This window comes from Eubalaena glacialis, chromosome 9 (genome assembly GCF_028564815.1).
Source record: "Eubalaena glacialis isolate mEubGla1 chromosome 9, mEubGla1.1.hap2.+ XY, whole genome shotgun sequence".
Lineage (NCBI taxonomy): Eukaryota > Metazoa > Chordata > Mammalia > Artiodactyla > Balaenidae > Eubalaena > Eubalaena glacialis.
The window spans coordinates 119,149,468-119,167,743 of record NC_083724.1 but is presented as its reverse complement, the minus strand read 5'-3'; the positions used below and the strand labels follow the sequence as shown (position 1 = coordinate 119,167,743).

The 18,276-nt window shown below is 39.5% G+C and overlaps 1 protein-coding gene across 1 annotated transcript; it reads left to right on the top strand.

Moving 5' to 3' along the window:
* Positions 1–12,258: 12,258 nt before the first annotated feature.
* Positions 12,259–17,406, top strand: SAP30 (Sin3A associated protein 30). The gene is made up of 4 exons (XM_061200771.1): positions 12,259–12,886; positions 14,409–14,534; positions 14,938–15,036; positions 17,090–17,406. Exons 1-4 carry the CDS (start codon positions 12,566–12,568, stop codon positions 17,210–17,212), a joined length of 669 nt encoding a protein of 222 aa, XP_061056754.1. The 5' UTR covers positions 12,259–12,565; the 3' UTR covers positions 17,213–17,406.
* The last annotated feature ends 870 nt before the right edge of the window (positions 17,407–18,276 follow it).

Sequence of the window (18,276 nt, the reverse complement as noted above, 5' to 3'; positions counted from 1 at the left end):
CACTTCTTAAAGACTGGGGCTTGACTTGCAGGGAATTTAATTTTTCTTTGGGAACTTGACAATGGGAGGTTGTTTATATTCAAATGTGGTTTTATTACTGAAGTATCTTTATGTTTTAATTTGAAGTCAGTAAAGAGTCTCTGCTTACTATGCTCACAACGTGCCTAGATAGAATTCGAGGTAGGAAATAGAAGAGAGAGTGAATTTTCAGCCTTGGGCACAGAATAGACCTTGGAAGGGATTGGATTAATGTCATGTTTTGATCCATTTCAGAGCCTTCTGTGGGAACAGACCTACACCACACACTTTGTGATCTAGTAGAAATCACAAAGGGGTGGTGATGAGTATTGAGAGGGGGACAGACTTCTGAAAGTGGGAGCAAAATTACCCTGGTTGAATGCTGAGCTCCTCCCGAAGAGGACAACCCCATGCCCAGGGGACTCTGGGCTTAAGGTCTAAGCACAGTGGACCAACAGAAGGAAACCCACAGAATGGCCAGTAGGGGAGGGGAAATGATTCCTTACCTCACTCAGTTCCCTCACTCACTCCTGCCCTGAGGAGGTGGGATGACTTATCTGGTGAGTCGGAAAGAAACTGGGTATTCCTCTTCCAGCCCCTCCTCCGTCCGTCTTGGGAGTCAGCCTGCCTCAGACTGCACACATTCTGCTCTGTTCTCTGCCATGTGGCAAAGGAAAGGCAGTCTGTGGTTTTCCAGCTCACCTGTGATTTGACGCAGTTCATTGTTATTGCCTACAGAGGGGGACTGCATTCCCCAATATTAGCTTTATCAGTAATAAAGGAGATCCTATGGTTCTCTACCAGCCCTATTTTTTGGTCTTCTTTATAAATAGATTCAAGATTCAGATGAGGAGTACCGGTACTATCTACTTGGTTCCATCGAATTTCTAAGAGGCTGGTTTCAGAGATAAGATGACTCCAGTGTAGTGCTTAAAGAATGGATAGATGGATGGCATAAAAGCAAGGGATGACAGTTGCCAAAGAAGGAAATAGCACACGCAAAAGCACAGATGCTTTTGACAGCGTGGTGTGTTCTGGGTGGCTCAGTAATGCAGAAGCATGGAGTGCAAGGTGAGAAGTGGTAGAAAGGGGCTATAGCGCTAGGCAGGGGCCAACTTTGGAAGGGCTCAGACTTTATCCTGTAGGTGATGGGAAACAGCGGGGTGGGGAGAGAATGGAAGAAGTGTTTCGAGCATAGGACATACTGGTAGGTGTAGAACCGGAGATAAATGCTCACTACCCTTCTAAGGAGCTTGACTATTAAGGCAGTGAGAGAGCTTAGATAAATATCTAGACTGCCTCTTAAGAGTTAAGGGGCAGATTGGCTTGTATGGGGTGTTGTTTTAACATGTAAGAAACTTGAGCAACTTGCAGGTTGTAGGAAAAGACTGAAGATGTAGGATGGAGGGGAAGATAACTAATGGGACAAAACACTTAGGGAGGTGAGAGGTAATAACATCTAGGATACAAATAAAAGGATTCTTCTCTCTTCCACCAAAGAAGCCAAGTTTTGTTAGAATACAGATTTGTTGGTAAGCACAGGTAACAAATTTCTGACTATTAGTATCAATTTTCTTGTTAAATAGCAGGTTGGTCTTTGGGTGAAAATGAGGAGATAGATGGTGGAATGGGAGGCCAGAGACATTTCAATACTCCTGAGTACTAACAATTCAGTACTCGCTAGGGATGGGCAGAAGGACCTGCAGTGAAACACTGTGGAGGAAGAGTGGTCACTAGGCCTGGACTGAACAAGAGCTGAGTTTTGCCAAGCAGATGAGAAGGAAGGTTTTCAAGAGAATTGAAAATATTGAAAGTGGCTAAAGTGACAGAACATAGGATATGAATAGTAGAGTAACTGAAGAATGTTAATTCCTCATTGTAGCCACACCCTGAAGGCACTGTTGCTGGATATAGGAGTGACACTTTCTCTAGTGGGACTGAGAAGGTGCCAATGGCAAAAAAAAAAAAAAAAAGACTTTATTTATTTATGTTTGCTTATCAGAACAGTATCTAATTCACCCTCATTCTTTTTTTTTTTTAAACAAAAAGAGGCCTTTTATGAACCAGATAAAGCACCCACATTAAAGGTAACACAGCATTAAAACAAATGTAGCAAGAACTATTGGTATTATAATCAAAAATTCACAGAAACACACAAATAGTCCACACAACCTCTCATAGGAGTCTGTTGTGAACAAACATAAAATATATCCTATCAGTAGGCATGACTTAAAAATCTGATCATATACTTTGTGGCAAAACTTCAAAAATTTCCTGCACAGTTAGGGAAGTGGTCCATAAGAGACCACCCTCACATCTGGCACCAGCTTCAGAGTTCACAGTTTCCAAGACCCCTGTTAGGTTTGATAATATATTTGAAGGATGCAGTGAACTCACTGTAAGTGGTTATATTCACACTTATGGTTTATTACAGCAAAAGGATATGGATTAAAATCAGCCAAAGGAATTGGTGCACAGGGCAGAGTCCAGAAAAAGTCCAAATGTGCAGCTTCCAGTTGTCCTGTCCCAGGGGAGTCATGGACCGCATTACTTTCCCAGAAACAATGTGCAATGACACACACAGAATATTGCCAACTAGGGAAGCTTATCTGAGTTGGTTTCCAGAGCTTTTATTGGGACTCAGTTATGTAGACATGGTTGACAGCCCTCATGGCTGATTTTTAGTCTCCATCCCCTCTGGACGTAGAGAGGATACTATGTGGCCCAAGGCCCCCAGGTAAACAAACCTACTCTTCCTAGAGATTACCTCCCAGGACATGAGGGCAAAGACCAGACCAGTAAGGTTAATTCTTTTTTTTTTTTTAATAAATTTATTTATTTACTTATTTCTTTTTGGTGGCATTGGGTCTTCATTGCTGCGCGCAGGCCTTCTCTAGTTGCAGTGAGCAGGAGCTACTCTTTGTTGCGGTGCGTGGGCTTCTCATTGCAGTGGCTTCTCTTGTTGCAGAGCATGGGCTCTATGCACGCAGGCTTCAGTAGTTGCAGCACGTGGGCTCAGTAGTTGTGGCTCGCAGGCTCTAGAGCGCTGGCTCAGTAGTGGTGGTGCACGGGCTTAGTTGCTCCGCGAAATGTGGGATCTTCCCGGACCAGGGCTCGAACCCATGTCCCCTGCATTGGCAGGCAGATTCTTAACCACTGTGCCACCAGGGAAGTCCAGGTTAATTCTTTACTACGCATCCCCAAAAGGTCAAAATACTCAATTCTCTGATTATATTCTTATAAAAAGTAGGCATTAATAACCTATTGTCTGGCTCCCAGCTACCTGAGTCTTATGTTTGTTACTTCTTTGTGATTTTACTTCATAGCTAGGATTGTTTCATTAAGTTTTTCAAATTCATGTTGAAATGTTGAGTTATAAATTTCATTTGTTTTATGGTAACAATTTCCCAGTAAATTTTCATCTTCTGTAAGAAAATTATTTTACTGTTTCAGTTTTCTTACTGTATTTTTGAGTAGCTATTGTGCATATGATTTTCATAATCCTCATATTTGGATGAGTTGAATTTTCCTAGACTATTATCAGGAGGTGGAAAGAAGGGCCAGGATAGCTTTACAGAACTAATCTCTCGTGGGCTCTCTCCTCCATTGCTATAGCAAAAGACTTACTTCCTTAAAATATGGCAACTCTGTGAAATCACATTTCCTCTGCCTCTCAGTACCTAACCTGGCTCTGAAAAGCTTCTGCACACAGTTCTCAATTTCCCGATTCATTCACAGGCTGCAGGGACCAAGGCTTTGCCTTCCAAAATAATATTATCACTTTTAGAAAGTTATTTTACTGGTGCTTTCTAAGATCTGCTATCTCTGATTAGGCACTTTCTATCCTTCTCTCTCTCTCCCTCTTGGGTATTTGGACCCTATTCAGTCTCATATCTTTCCCAAAATGTTTTCTTGAATTCCTACGTACACTTGCTGCGCTGTGCTTCTGGTCTCAGTTGCCTACTACAGTGTTCACATGTAATTTTGGAGCCTTGGGGTTTTGTTAGTCAGCTGTTTGCTGAAAATTCAGTTTCCATGAACTTATTTTCATTCTCCTTGTTGCTGTGGATAGATTTCAAGAAAAGGAATAAGAAGTTTAAGAACTAAGCAGACCCCATGTTCTTATAGAATGATGATATAATTAATTTTTCTCCCATGTTCTCAAAAGAAATGAAGAAATTCTCTGAAAGTACTATGATTATTGGCTTTAGATAATGAACAAGAATGTTCTGGTTATCACCAGCCTAATTAGAGCCAATTATATAGATGTTCACACCTACTATGACATTAAGGCTATGTCTAGAAGATAATGTGACAAAGTAGTTTAATGGAAAATCATATAAGGCCTACAGTGTAGATTAAAAAATTTTAATGCAAGAGGCTCAGAGAGAAGCAGCATTTTATTCTGATATGCTAAAAAGAAAACAGTTAGTAAAACGTTTCTCCTGAACCCAGGAAACTAGAGCATTGTATGGGAATGTTTAAGAAGGTCTTATTGGATCTTATCATAATCCAGTTGGATTATGGATGAGATGTCCCCAAAATTCTTGTTTTGATCCTGGGGATTTAAAGCTATGTTCAACTTATTTTTGAAGATTAATACCATTCCAAATTGGTAGTCAGCCACAGATAGTTTTGCTCCAGCATTACCTGGGAACTACCTCTGCATTTTGTATGCCTCACATTCTGGTGAGAAGAAAATCATGGTGGAAGCAGCAGAGATGGGCTGACAAAGATGTTAGACTCCGAACACTATTAGGTTGCAGATGTTGTTTTAACATAAACAGTACTAGTCATAAACAAGCAACTTAAGAAAGGTGAGAAAAAAGCTGAGCATTTGGCAGTCACTTGGATCTAGGCGTGAGTCCAATACACATTAAGGAGGGTAACCCTAGTGAAACATCCCCCACTCTGTGACAGGACCCCCAAGAAGCATAGGCCAAAAGTGGGGACATGGACTATAATCATTTGTTTGACTCAGAAATCCTCAAGCATGGGTTCAGGACTATTGGAACCCTTAACGACCTGAAAGAAGGCAATGAAACTCCTCTTTGGAAGAACAGAACATGATCCAATGCCTCAAATTATTTCCATAATTAAGTTTTCAAATAAAATGAATAGCAAACAATCAAAGATAATGGGATGAAAGAAGAGTCAAGAATTAGCCAGCACCAACAGAAACAACAGACAAAAAGACTTGATAACAAACATAGTCTTTATACCACTATGCTTGTTATGTTCATGGAAATAAGTCAAGCTTATAAATTTTGTCAAGGAACTGGAAACCATAAAAAGTGACATTTGAGATTTGAAAAATAACCAAATGGGAATTATAAAACTAGAAAATAGAATAGTTAAAGGTATAAAAACAATGGGTAAATTTTAGAGCAGATTAGGCACACCTAAAGAGAGAATGACTGACTGCAAGATAGGTTAAAAGAAACATCCCAAATGAGGGAAGAAGAGACAAAATTAAAAATAAAAAATATTGAAGATAGAGCAAGAGACATGGAGGATACACTGGGATGGCCTAATATATATATATCAAACTGGAGTTCCAGAAATGAATGATAGAATAAGGACCCAGACAATATGTGAAGAGATAATGGCTGAAAATTTCTGAGAATTGATTAAAGATGTTAATCTATAAGAAGCTCAATGAAGTACAAGCAGGATTTTAAAAAATAAAAGGCATTTTACTTTATGTGAAACCATAGAAAATCAAAGACAGAAAAAAAAAAAGGTGATTCTCAAAGGAACTTTGCATTTTCTAGAAAGAGGGCAAAGTAAAGATTAATACTGGGCTAAAAAAAGTAAAGAAAACATATTATAAGTTTTAGGGTCAAAAGAATAGAAAAAGAGTGTATAATTTCCAAACTAACTGGGGAGAAATGGGATTATAAAAAAAAATCCAAAAGAAAGCAAAAAAAGGAGAATAAAAATGTAGAGTAGGCACAACAAATATAAAGCACAAAAAGTGAAGGATTAATATGTTTGGGTTTAAATATATTGAAATATATTAGTAATTACATAACTATAAATAGACTACATGCCCTAGTTAAAACACAAAGATTATCAGGCCAGATTTAAAAAGAAAACATGCAAAACCACATGTTTTAGAAACATATCTAAGACATCAGGATACAGAAAGGCTGAAAGTAAAAAGATGGAAAAATATATCATGCAAACACTAAGTAAAAGACAGGTGTTGTAACTATATTGATAGCAACCAGACAGAATAGAATTTAAGGCTAAAATCATTACAGAGATTATGAAGGTCACTACAGAATGTTAAAATGTTCAGTTCTGGGTTTATATAACAGTTTTTAATTTGTATAAATAATATGGTCTTAACATATGTAGAGGAAAAATTGACAGAACTAAGAAGAGAAATCTACAAGCTAAGTGGGATATTTTAATTTAGTAATTAGTTGGAACAAGGAGACAAAAAGTCTGTAAGGATACATAAGACTGATTAGTCCATTTAATAATACCCAATGGACATAAATAGAACACTGACCTAACAGCACAATATAAATTGTTTTCAAGTAGATACAGAATATTTTTAAAAATCAACCATATTCTTGGTTAAAAAGCAAACCTCATTAAATTTTAGTGGACTTAGAGATACGAGACCATCTGTATATGTTTGGAAATTAAGACATCTCCATCCAAATAATTTAGGCATCAAAAATAATCATGAAGGAATTTAGATAATATTATGATGTGTGGGGTGCAGACAAAATAGTATTCATAGGGAAATGTATAGCTTCTAATGAACATATTTGTAAAGAAATTAGTAAAAGAATAGCAAAATAAACAAAGTAGAAGGAAATAATAAAAGAGAAGAACTGAAATAGAAAAAAAATACCATAGAAACCATGAACAAAACTAAAATCAGTTCTTTGAAAGGTCTAATAAAACTGATAAAAACACTCTGGTGAGAAGGTAATATAGAAAAGCATCTTCATGACTTTGAAGGTACTAAGATACTAAGGAACTATTAAGTCACAAAAATGACCAGTCATAAAAGAAAAGATTGATATATTTTTTTCCACAGTAAAAGACTTTAGGGACTTCCCTGGTGGTGCAGTGGTTAGGACTCCACACTCCTGATGCAGCGGGCCGGGGTTCGATCCCTGGTCAGGGAACTAGATCCCACATGCATGCTGCAACTAAGAGTTCGCATGCCACAACCAAGGAGCCCGAGTGCCACAACTAAGACCTGGTGCAACCAACTTAAATATTAAAAAAAAAATTAAAAGACTTTAACCAAAAGTCGCCACCACAGCCGAAAGGCAAGTGATAGAGTAGGAAAGATATTTGCAATACATAACTTCGAGAAATGGCTCTTATTCAGAACATATAAAGAACTACAAATCAATAGAAAAAGTCACAAACCCAACAGAAGAACAGCTGAAGTCCGAAATAGAAGCTTCCAAAGAGGAAAGCCCAAAGACCAATTAACATATAACCTCATTAGTAATCAGGAATACTCAGTGTAAAGTCACAATGAGATACCAGACAAATCCATTGGATCGTTTAAAAAAAAAAAAAAAAAAAGGCTTGTGGAAGTGTCAAAGTTTGGAAGTACCCAGTAAAGTTGCAGCTATGCATACTCTATGACTCAGCAATTCTGTTCCTAAATACCTGTCCTATTAAACTGTAAGCACAGAGGTATCAGGGCACATGTACAAGAATGATCATGGCAAGGTTGCTTTTAATATCCCTAAACTGGAAACAACCCCTATGTCCATCAACAATAAATAAAGTGTATTTTATTCATTCACAATGAAAAGAGCTAGTTAAGCGAGGTACAAGCAGATCTTCAAGACAGTGAAGAAGCCAGAGAAAACAATAACAAAGTACACGATTCCACTTAAAGTTCAAAAACACACAAAAAACTAAAAAGTCTTTTTAGAGTTCATAATTGTGCGGTAAAATTATAAAGAAAAGGCAGGTAGTGAATACCAGAAATCAGGATAGCTGCGGCTGGCCGGGAGAGGGGTTAGATGGAGGAGGAGCACGTGCGGTCACTCAGGGCTGTCAATCAAGGCCAGCGGCACAACTGGTGGGACCCAATGCAAAAATCTTTTTTCTTTCTTCCATCTTGCCTCTCTCGACCTGTCATGGTGTTTTCTAATTTGCTATTTAACGTCGCTCTCCCTTGGGTATAGCGATTCCTATTGGTCAAAGGCAGACCCTCACAGGCGCCCGCCGCCTGACCCCCAACTCAGCGTGGGGCGGAGAGAGGGAGGGGCTGCGCACCACAGCGGTCACTCCCTGCGTCAGCGCGGAGTGCTCAGGTCAGTGCAGAGATGGGCAAGGAGAGATCCGCCAGAACCCAGGAATTCAAAGATGAAAGGTTAAGAATTTCATGATGATGATGATCACTGAACCACAAGCAGAGTGGAGAGAGTAAGGGGTCGGAAGGGGTGGGCTTCTGAGCCTCTGCCCTGTGCCTCTGCGCTGTTTGCATGCCCAGAAAGCTGGCCCTGTTGACAATGTTCTATTTCTTGACCTGGGTAGTAGTTATATAGATGCTTGTTTTACCAAAACTGCTTAAATTGGACATTTATGTTTTGTGCACTTTTTTGGTGTGCTTGCTGTATTTTAAACTAGGTAAAAGAAAGCATGGTATAAAACAGCATGATCCTTAGCTGCAGTAAAATAGAATTATTCATGTATAGACATGTATATACTGGTATATGCATATAATTGTTTTTCTAGAAGGAAACACAGAACTTGTTAACATTGGTTGCTTTTAGGGACACGGATTTGGGGAGATGAAATAGGCTTTTATTTTTCATATTGAAACTTTTTGTATTATTTGAATTTACCATCATGTTCATGTGAAGATTATGTACTAATTTGCATATTTTGAAATTAATTCTTTAATTGCTTATTTTGCAATAAAACCAGAAAAGTTCAATCATATTAAAAGCCTTAGAGGGAAGAAAGGCAGGGGAAAATGCTTTTTAAAGAATATTTTGAACCCTTTCAGAAAGCAAAGAATATTTTGATGATGTCAACAACACTCTTATAATTTAGGTTTCATAAATCATTTTCCATATTGTCTATTGTGAGGTAAATTTACCATGAAGCTAATGGATGTAAGGTTCAGAGTCCCTTAAAAGGCTTGTATCTAATTTTACATTCATAATTCTGTATATTTTTCTTAAAGACCCCTCAGATTATATAAACTTGAAGCTCCCCAAAACCTGATTCCAACCTTGACTGTGAATTATACTTAGAGCAAGAAATTATTACCAGCCCTGAATACGAGGAGTTTTAGACATAAACAATGATCCATGGTTGTTAAGAAAATTTCTTTGTGGGGAGGACAGATTCACTGAAGAGATACTTTAAATCTCAAATTTACATGTCACCTACTCCAGGAATGTTTTCTACTTGTCAGAGGTGAATCATTTCCTTCTGTGTGCTAAGTCTGTACTTTTCCTCTAATTTTATTGAGGTATATGTCTTTGTCTAGGCTACTATAAGAAATAAATACCATAGAGTAGGTGGCTTATAAACAAAAGAAATTTATTTCTTACAGTTCTGGAGGGTGGGAAGTTCAAGATCAAGGTGCTGACAGGTTCATGGCTGGTGAGTGTCCACTTTCTGGTTGATAGATGGGCATCTTCTCCCATGGATGGCAGGAGGAGTGAGGTTGCTCTCTAGAGCCTCTTTTCTGAGGGCACTAATCCCATTCCTGAGGGCTCCACCCTCATGGCCTAATCACCTCCCAAAGACCCTACCTTCAAATATTATCACACGAGGATTAGGTTTCAACATATGAATTTTGTGGGGACACAAACATTCAGTCTATAGCATGTATCATGTGCTTGTTAAGCTACCTGTCTCCCCTATTAGACTGTGAGCTCCAAAATGGCTAGGACCCTCTCCCAATTATTTTTGTATCCCCAGAGCCTAGAAAAGATCCTAGCATGCAATAAATGAGTGACTGAAACTTCTGAAAACACTGTATTGTCTGTAAAGGAAGCATAGCCACAATTCGTCACTTTAGTAAAATTCATATGAAATTGATATATAACTATACCGTGCATGAACTGATTTGATCACATTTGCAGAAGGTAGACTATAAACTTTTTTTTTTTTTTAGACTATAAACTTTTAAGGGCAAGAACCAAACAATATTATAAATTATTTTAAATTATATAAAATTACAAAAAAATATGAAAATCCAATATCCCAATGTTTGCTTTAGACTGTTTTTAACAAATAAAAACTTACAAATGGAAACCACCTTTTAGCCATTCCCAGATACCATCCATTGGCCTCTCTCCTAAGAGATGACCACCACCTTGAAGCTGGTGTGTGTCCATTCTATCCATATAGTCTCATTTTTACTATTTAAGAAAATATATCTATAAACAATAGGTAGTATTATTCTGCGTTTTAATACTTTAAGCCAACAATATCTAAATACACATATGATGTGAGCCACATGTGTAGTTTTAAATGTTATAGTAGGCACATTTTGAAAAATGGAAACAGGTAAATTTTAATGTTTTATTTAACCCAGTATAGCCAAAATATAATCATTTGAACATGTAATCAATATAAAAATTGTTAGTAAGCTAATTAATATTCTTTTTAAAAAGTCTGGTACTAAGTCTTTGAAATCCTGCTGGTAGTTTATACATACCGGCACATCACAGTTCAGATGCTAAATTTAGATTTCATAAAATTTAAGTCGAAAAAATAGATTCCTATCCAAGTTGTTCCAAACATATTTAAAAGTTTTCCAATAACTGAAATCAGTTTTAAAAATTTAAATGAATTAAAATTAACAATTCAGTTTTTCAGTCACAATAACCACATTTCGAGTGCTCAATATCCACATAAGGCTAGCAGACACACTGTTGGAAAGTGCAGCTTGAAAAGATAACACAAATACTCACCATTCAGCATCTTTCTTTTGCCCACTACATTTTTTTTTTTCTTTCTTTGCTATATCCTAAAACATAAGTGCACAGATGGACTGAATGGCTTTGAATTTCAGGGCAGATGACAGTTTATATTTTTAAAAAATCATCTATCAATAAGTTTACTCAGTAAATATAAAAGAACTTTCAAAAAACCCTACTGCTTTCTATCTTTGTTTAAACAATGGGATTGTTAAACAGGATATACGTACTGATAAATAATGACGCGCTGCAATTAGCAAAGGCGCAGCTTTCGTACCAGCCTCTCCCAACCTTCCACCCCGCCCTCCACACGCACGCACCCACACGTACACATGCACACGCGCGCGCACAGACGTACACAGACACGAGCGCGCGCGCGCCCCGACGACCCCGGAGCTGCGCTTTCCTTGCGCTCTCGGCCGGGCGCGCGCCTTCGGGCTCCGGGAGCCCCAAACTGACCGAGACTCGGAGGGGCTACACGTCCCTTTTAAATGCTATTAGACTGCCTCCCAGTTCTCTCGAGGAGAAAGCGGAGAGGCAGGGGGTGGAAGCGAAAAGCAGTCCCGTTAAGTCCACTTGCAGCAGCTCCACCTCAAGAAGCGGCAGTGTGCGCCCCGCAAGCCAGCGCGTTCCTCGCAGGGACAATGCGAGGATCTGGAGGCGGCCTCCAGCCCGACATCGGCCCCATCCCGGCGCGGAGGTCGGGACGCGCGTTTCCCCCTGGCAGGCGCCCTCACAGTCTGGGGCGTCAGTCGGCGGAACTGCTATCAGATCCCGTGGTGTTAGCTGCGGGACCTCCGGGACCCGAAGAACGCCAGGGCGCCCGTTCTCCTCGGTCTGGGTTTCCCACAAAAATGTAGTCGTATCAAAAACTTTTTCCACAGATACGAAAACAGCCCGAAACTTTTTTCCCACAAGCTCCCTCCACTTCCCTCCTACTCCCGCCCCCCGCGTTTTGTGCTTCGCCTCAGGAGTTGAGTGACCTCTTCGTGTAGAATGCCAGCTCTGCAAAATTCAGGAGCTAAACACAGCCCAACTTCCCGGGAGAGACCAGAAACCAGAAAACCCCGCAACCCCAACCACACGCCCCTTGTTTTCCCTGTGTTTCACCACAAAAAAAGAAAAAAAAAAGGCCCGACCCGCCTCCGCGCCATGAATGCTGGGATAAGTAGTTCCCCTAAACCGCGAAGCGCTGGGTCAGATTGGAGCTGAGGTTGGCTCCCCGGAAGAAAACTACGATTCCCATGGTGCCATGCGACAGAGTGGAAGGGGCGGGACGGGCAAGGGCGCAACGCGCTTGCGCAGGTCGAGGGCCGGAGGGAGGCGGAGGCGCTGTGGTCCAACTGCTGAGGAGTCTCCATGTGACAGTGAGGGGCGTCCCGGCTCCAGGCGACGCTAGATTCTGGTTCCCGACCCCAAGCCCCGTCCACTGTCCCGGCGCCAGCAGACACCGGCAGGCCGGGGGTCCGTGGTGTTGTCCGGAGGCCGCGGGCGCAGAGAGTAGCCGCCGCCGGGCAGGTACCTGAGGGACCGCCTAGACCCCGACGTCTCCCGAGAGGCGAGCGGCGCGGCTAGCGGGGCTTCTGTCAGCGCGGCGCCGCGAGCGTGGGGACATGAATGGCTTCACGCCCGAGGACATGAGCCGCGGCGGGGACGCGGCCGCCGCCGTGGCCGCCGTGGTCGCCGCTGCCGCCGCCGCCGCCGCCGCCTCGGCCGGGAACGGGGCCGGAGCGGGCGCCGGGGCCGAGGTGCCGGGCGCCGGGGGGGTCTCGGCGGCGGGGCCCCCGGGAGCGGCCGGGCCGGGCCCGGGGCAACTGTGCTGTCTGCGCGAGGACGGCGAGCGGTGCGGCCGGGCGGCGGGCAACGCCAGCTTCAGCAAGAGGATCCAAAAGAGCATCTCCCAGAAGAAGGTGAAGATCGAGCTGGATAAGAGCGTAAGTGACGGCGGGACGGGCCTGCTCTGCGCGCCCCACGGGCGCTCGGGGAGCGGAGTAGACGCGACGGCGGTGGGGTGCGGGGCCCCCACACCTGGGCGCAGCGCGAGCCCGTTCCGGCGTCTCTAGTAGGAAGCAAACAACAAAGTGCTGCAACTCGGCCCTCCGCCCGCAGCCGACAGGCTCGCGCGCCGCGGACCCGCGCCCTGCCTCCCCCTCCTCCTCCGCGGGGGCCGGGGCGCGAAACAAAGGGGGCGGCCGAGCAGAGGGCCCGGAGTAGCTGTTCTGCAGCCCGGCGGCTCCTTGTGGAACGGAGGTGCCTTCTTTGTTTTGCTGCCCGAGCCGGCGCTCGGCCCCGGGGAGTAGCTCCCCCGGTCTGGGGACAGTGGAGTCCTGGTAGGGCCTGACGCCGCGGGCGACGAGGATCCCGTTCCCCGTCCCGCGGGCGCGGGTGCAGGGGACGCCTGGCTGCGAGCCGAGCGGCCGTGTCAGCATCCCGGGCAGCCGCTCCCAACGTGGGGAGCGCGCAGCCTCTGCGGTTTTGCCCTCCGGTTGGCAGCCATCAGGGTTTCTTCCTTCGTCCTTTCGCACGTCTGTTCTTTTGACCGTCGCTGAGGTTTTTAGAAACGGCCATTTGAACTTTTCGGAGCTCTGGGCGGCGGTAATAAATAACAAAATGCCAGAACCGGCACACATCGTGCATCTTTTTAGCTTGCACTTAGCTTAGAGGTTAATTTAAAAGCCTGTTAGCTCAGTCCTCAATTGTTTGTTTTTTTTAAGGAGTAACTGCTAATGTACGAAACCTGATATTTCAGATGTTACCGTACAGCTCTCAGAACTGTGTAATTCAAGTTTTTGAAAAGTTTGTTTGGGATACTTTCTGCCTATTCAGTTAGTTCCTCCGTCGTGTTCATGAGAAACTTTTCAGGTATACTTGAATAATTTCACATTGCTTTGGTTGGAAAAACGTATTACTGATAAATGCATTTAATACGCAGAGAAGTTCATAATTCAAATTTAAATTTAGGATGTGAAATCAGCAACTTATTTTTAAAAATGGGTAGTTTTGTGCTCGATTATAATTTGAGTATTAAGTTAGCAAGGTTAGGAAGCATACATTACGGTATTTTAAAATGCTCTTTAAGTAGAGAAAATGCTATAAAATAGCAAAATTGTGAACAGCATCATTTTTCCCTTGTTAAAAAAAACAGCATGACTGAACTAATCTAGTTCACCATCGCTGCAATTTGAATCCAGACGGTAGGAATTTCTCGTTCTTTGCGTCTTGCTTCCCTTACTGGCACCTCTCCCCGCCCCACCCCCAATCCTCTTAACAATATTGCCAGACATGGTAGGTTTTAACTGGGTTCAGGACTGAAGTAGAAAGAAACGTGCGTTGTCTTAACAATGGCCTGTTTGGACTGTTGTTTTTATTTTTAACAATTCACTGTGAAATGTATTTTTAATACATAGACACGTTTTACGGCAATCATAAGTAGTCTGTGAAACTTTTCTGTTTCAGGCAAGGCATCTTTACATTTGTGATTATCATAAAAACTTAATTCAGAGCGTTCGAAACAGAAGAAAGAGAAAAGGGAGTGATGATGATGGAGGAGATTCACCTGTTCAAGATATTGATACTCCAGAGGTAGGTGAAAGTTTCGTATGTTAAATGTAAATCTTAAGTGCTCCATTCTGAAAGTTTTATTTAAAAAATACGAACAAATTTTAAAAATACTTAAAGCATTTGAAAAATCTGAAAATGAAAGCAAAATTAAATATGGCCAGTTAACATGCAGTTACACAATTGGACTTGTTACAGTTTCAATTGACAACTCTTGGAGCTCTGTTGTCTTATAAGTTCTTTTTTTTTGGTCCCTGGTCTTTAATAATTATGCTCAAAAGATTGAAGTGTTTAATACATTTGTAGTTTTGGTTATATAAAAGGCATTTTTAATAATGGAGTTAAGTTTTCATTGTGTTGAAATTGCATTGTTGTTATATATAACAAAGCTAAGTCTTTTAACAAATGATATGTTAATTTTTTCCAGGTTGATTTATACCAATTACAGGTGAATACACTTAGGAGATACAAAAGACACTTCAAACTCCCAACCAGACCAGGACTTAATAAAGCCCAGCTTGTGGAGGTATATATGAGTTTTAAGCTATTTAACCTTTAAATGAGCCTGTTCACACAAAAAAGGGTCATTAAATGCTAATGACATTATTAATGTAGCATATATAACAATACCTTTTATCAGTAGTTAGAAAAATCAAAGGTAGTAAAAAATCTATTGTGGAAGAATCTAGTTGCCTAGAAATGTTTGTCTACCACTTAGGAAATTCCTTTGTGTAATGACTACTCAGTGGATTCTGTGCAGTTTTCTAAGAATCTTCCAATAATGACTTTCAGAAATAGTGAAAGTTTTTTTAATTCTCATTCTAGAAACCTGTTTATTTTAAAATTCTATTTGTTAAGTAAACATTTACTGAACACCTAATTGAGGCATAATAAAATAAATTAATAAGCTTTGATGTCTTTGTTAGAATTTATTTTTTGAAGTTTTTGATGGAGTAGGTTTTACAGATAAGCCCCTAAACAGTATTCCCATACCTGGCTGATTTAACTATTTCAGAACTTGTCCTGGTTGTTGTTAGTTTTATTTGAAGCACCCACGTTTTTACATCTAGAAGATACAAAGACTTGTATCCAAGCTTTTACTTATAGTTTCTTGATATAGGACTTGTAGTCCTTTAGTGAATTTTGAAAAATTGAGTGTGTTTGTGTTCTCAGGAAATAATAGAGCCAAGAAATCTGTACATCATATTAAAATATTTATAGATTTATATGTTTGTACTTCTATCATATTTAAAATAAAAATGCTTAACCTATTCGACAGGATATAAATAAATACATAAATCAGTTTTATCATATTCTTCAGCTTGAATTTAGTAATCCAACATTTTCTAAAATGTGCATATTGAATAAGATAGAAGATGAGTAGAATGCTTTTAACATTAAGATCCAGTATATTAACGCTTTAGCCAGAACTGCTTCTTTCCTTCTTGCCTAGGCAACAAAAATCTAATTTTTCTTTAAATTTGATTTAAAAGATCACATCCTTTTTGGATTGTATAGTACATTAATATAACATAAATATAGATATTGCCTGCCATGATGAAACTATATTGATATATATACAGTTACTAACCAAGTGAAGGTACCTTTGTTTTGGGACAAATGAGAACCGAAGCAATGATTATTTTAAATGTTACATTTAAATGTATGTATTTTTTAAATGCAGAAATCAAACTTGAAGTTTTTGATAATCTGATCTTCTTTTTAAAAAGTTAAATTATTTCTAGAGCTATTTTCTTTTTTAGAAATGAGAAATCCAAATAGTCACGAGTGTTATAACTTACTCAGAAATGCAGATATTTACAAATGATTCCAGAGTTGAGTGACTGTCCTCCTTAAGTCTCTTAATTATCTTTCTCTTTAAGAAGTTTTATCTTCTAGAATCTAAATATGCATATCAGCGCCCCAGTTTAGTCTATTATACTTCTATTGGTAGTTGCAGTGCACAGAATGAAAAGGCAAGAAAGCAGGTAAACATTCTTCAGTGGACATCCCTTTTTCCCTTCTCATTTTCCATTAATTTTTATTCAGAATAATTTTCAGGGAACCTTAACAAAAAATATTGCCAATGAATGAATGAATGAATGTAAGTTGTAGCAGACATATTTGTAAGATAATTCATGATTTGTTTCTATAGTACCAAAACTTTTTCAATGTAATGTTTATCCTTTTTCCATAAGTAGAGACTAAACCATTATATGATGCATGTGGACTCCTACATTCTGTTCTATTTCATTGATATTTGAAGTTTAAAAGTAAAACTACTTAATTCCTAATCTAGATCTCAGTTACAAAATTCAAAATAAGTAAAAGGAAATACACATTGTAATTAATATATAGTTAATTGAGTGGGCCAAGGGATCCTTTGAAATCACACTATCTCTTGTTCATAATATCTTACTCTTATATGCTTTTCATCCTGTTGGTTCTTTGTTAAATTTATTTTTAAAAGGGAATAGCTCTTATCACACTTTTTCTTTTGATGACAGTATTTTTTACCAAGTTTATAAAATCTGTTAATATCTATAATTTAATTTCCTCAATTTTTTTTTTCTTTATAGATAGTTGGTTGCCACTTTAGGTCAATTCCAGTGAATGAAAAAGACACCTTAACATATTTCATCTACTCAGTGAAGAATGACAAGAACAAGTCAGATCTCAAGGTTGATAGTGGTGTTCACTAGGAGAGATGGAATTGAGAGTAAGACTTGGATGTTCATGTTAAGACTGCTTACTGCTTTTTCACATGTAGAAATGTTCCTTGTGTATTTTTTCTACAGAAGATTTTCTCTGGTTTTATTTTCTTTGTTTCTGACTCTAATAATTAGTTGGAAACTCATGTAAAATGAGTTTTCCTAGATTAAAAAATATTTTAAATAAAGGTTATTACTATTATAGTTGCTTCAGTGTATTTATTTTGTGAAACTTGATTTTTATTTTAAACTGACTTTTAGGGACCAGTATTAATTGAGATTTTAATGTGAAGATCATTTTGTTACCTTTTTTCTTTTTTCTTTTTTTTAATTCTGAGGAACTAACAGAAGTAACAGATGTAGCACATTTGCTTTCTCTGGGACAGTCTGATTTGGAATTAAGGATATCCTAAATAGTATTATTTTTTAAAGTGCTTTTTAGTACTAACAGGTTTGAAATATCAGGAAGAACAAATAGTTTAATGCCTGCCTCCTTCCAAAGAAGATGTAATGTGTCAGCAAAGGTAAACACAGTGCTGAAAATTGAAATCTGAACATAGAATTAAATAGTTTGTTGTTTCTTTAAATTTTGTTTTAGTGAAAAGGTATTTATATGGCACAAATATAGAAAGAACCTCTGCACTGCCCCTTAATTTTCAGTCATGTTCTGTACTGTTTACACTGCAAATTAAAGCTAATAAATTGGAGAGATCTAGAAATCTAACAAGATCTTAAAATTTTGGTCATACATAGCTCTGACTTGAGTTCTATTTTATTTCCTTTTTATATTTCATTCTCTATCAGTTTTCTCTTAAATATTTTTAACCTCTGCTTTTCCTGAGATTGTATTATTTAACCAGGGTCTTAGAGTTACAAATCAAATTTATAGCTTGTGACATCAGAACAGAACAACAGTTTCAGTGAAGTGTTCTGAGATTGTGGTACAAATTTCAGGATGGAAATGGCCGAGACCATTAATGTAGCTCAGGATATCTCAAGGTTGACATTTGGGCCTGATAATTCTTTATTGTGGGAGGCTGTCCTGTGTGTTGTAG

What these genes read in the sequence shown, in the direction of transcription:
- SAP30 (XM_061200771.1), top strand. Translation starts at nt 12,566, where the DNA reads ATGAATGGCTTCACGCCCGAGGACATGAGCCGCGGCGGGGACGCGGCC. An exon ending in AGATCGAGCTGGATAAGAGC is followed by an intron (nt 12,887 to 14,408) that starts GTAAGTGACGGC and finishes TTTCTGTTTCAG; the next exon opens with GCAAGGCATCTTTACATTTG. An exon ending in AAGATATTGATACTCCAGAG is followed by an intron (nt 14,535 to 14,937) that starts GTAGGTGAAAGT and finishes AATTTTTTCCAG; the next exon opens with GTTGATTTATACCAATTACA.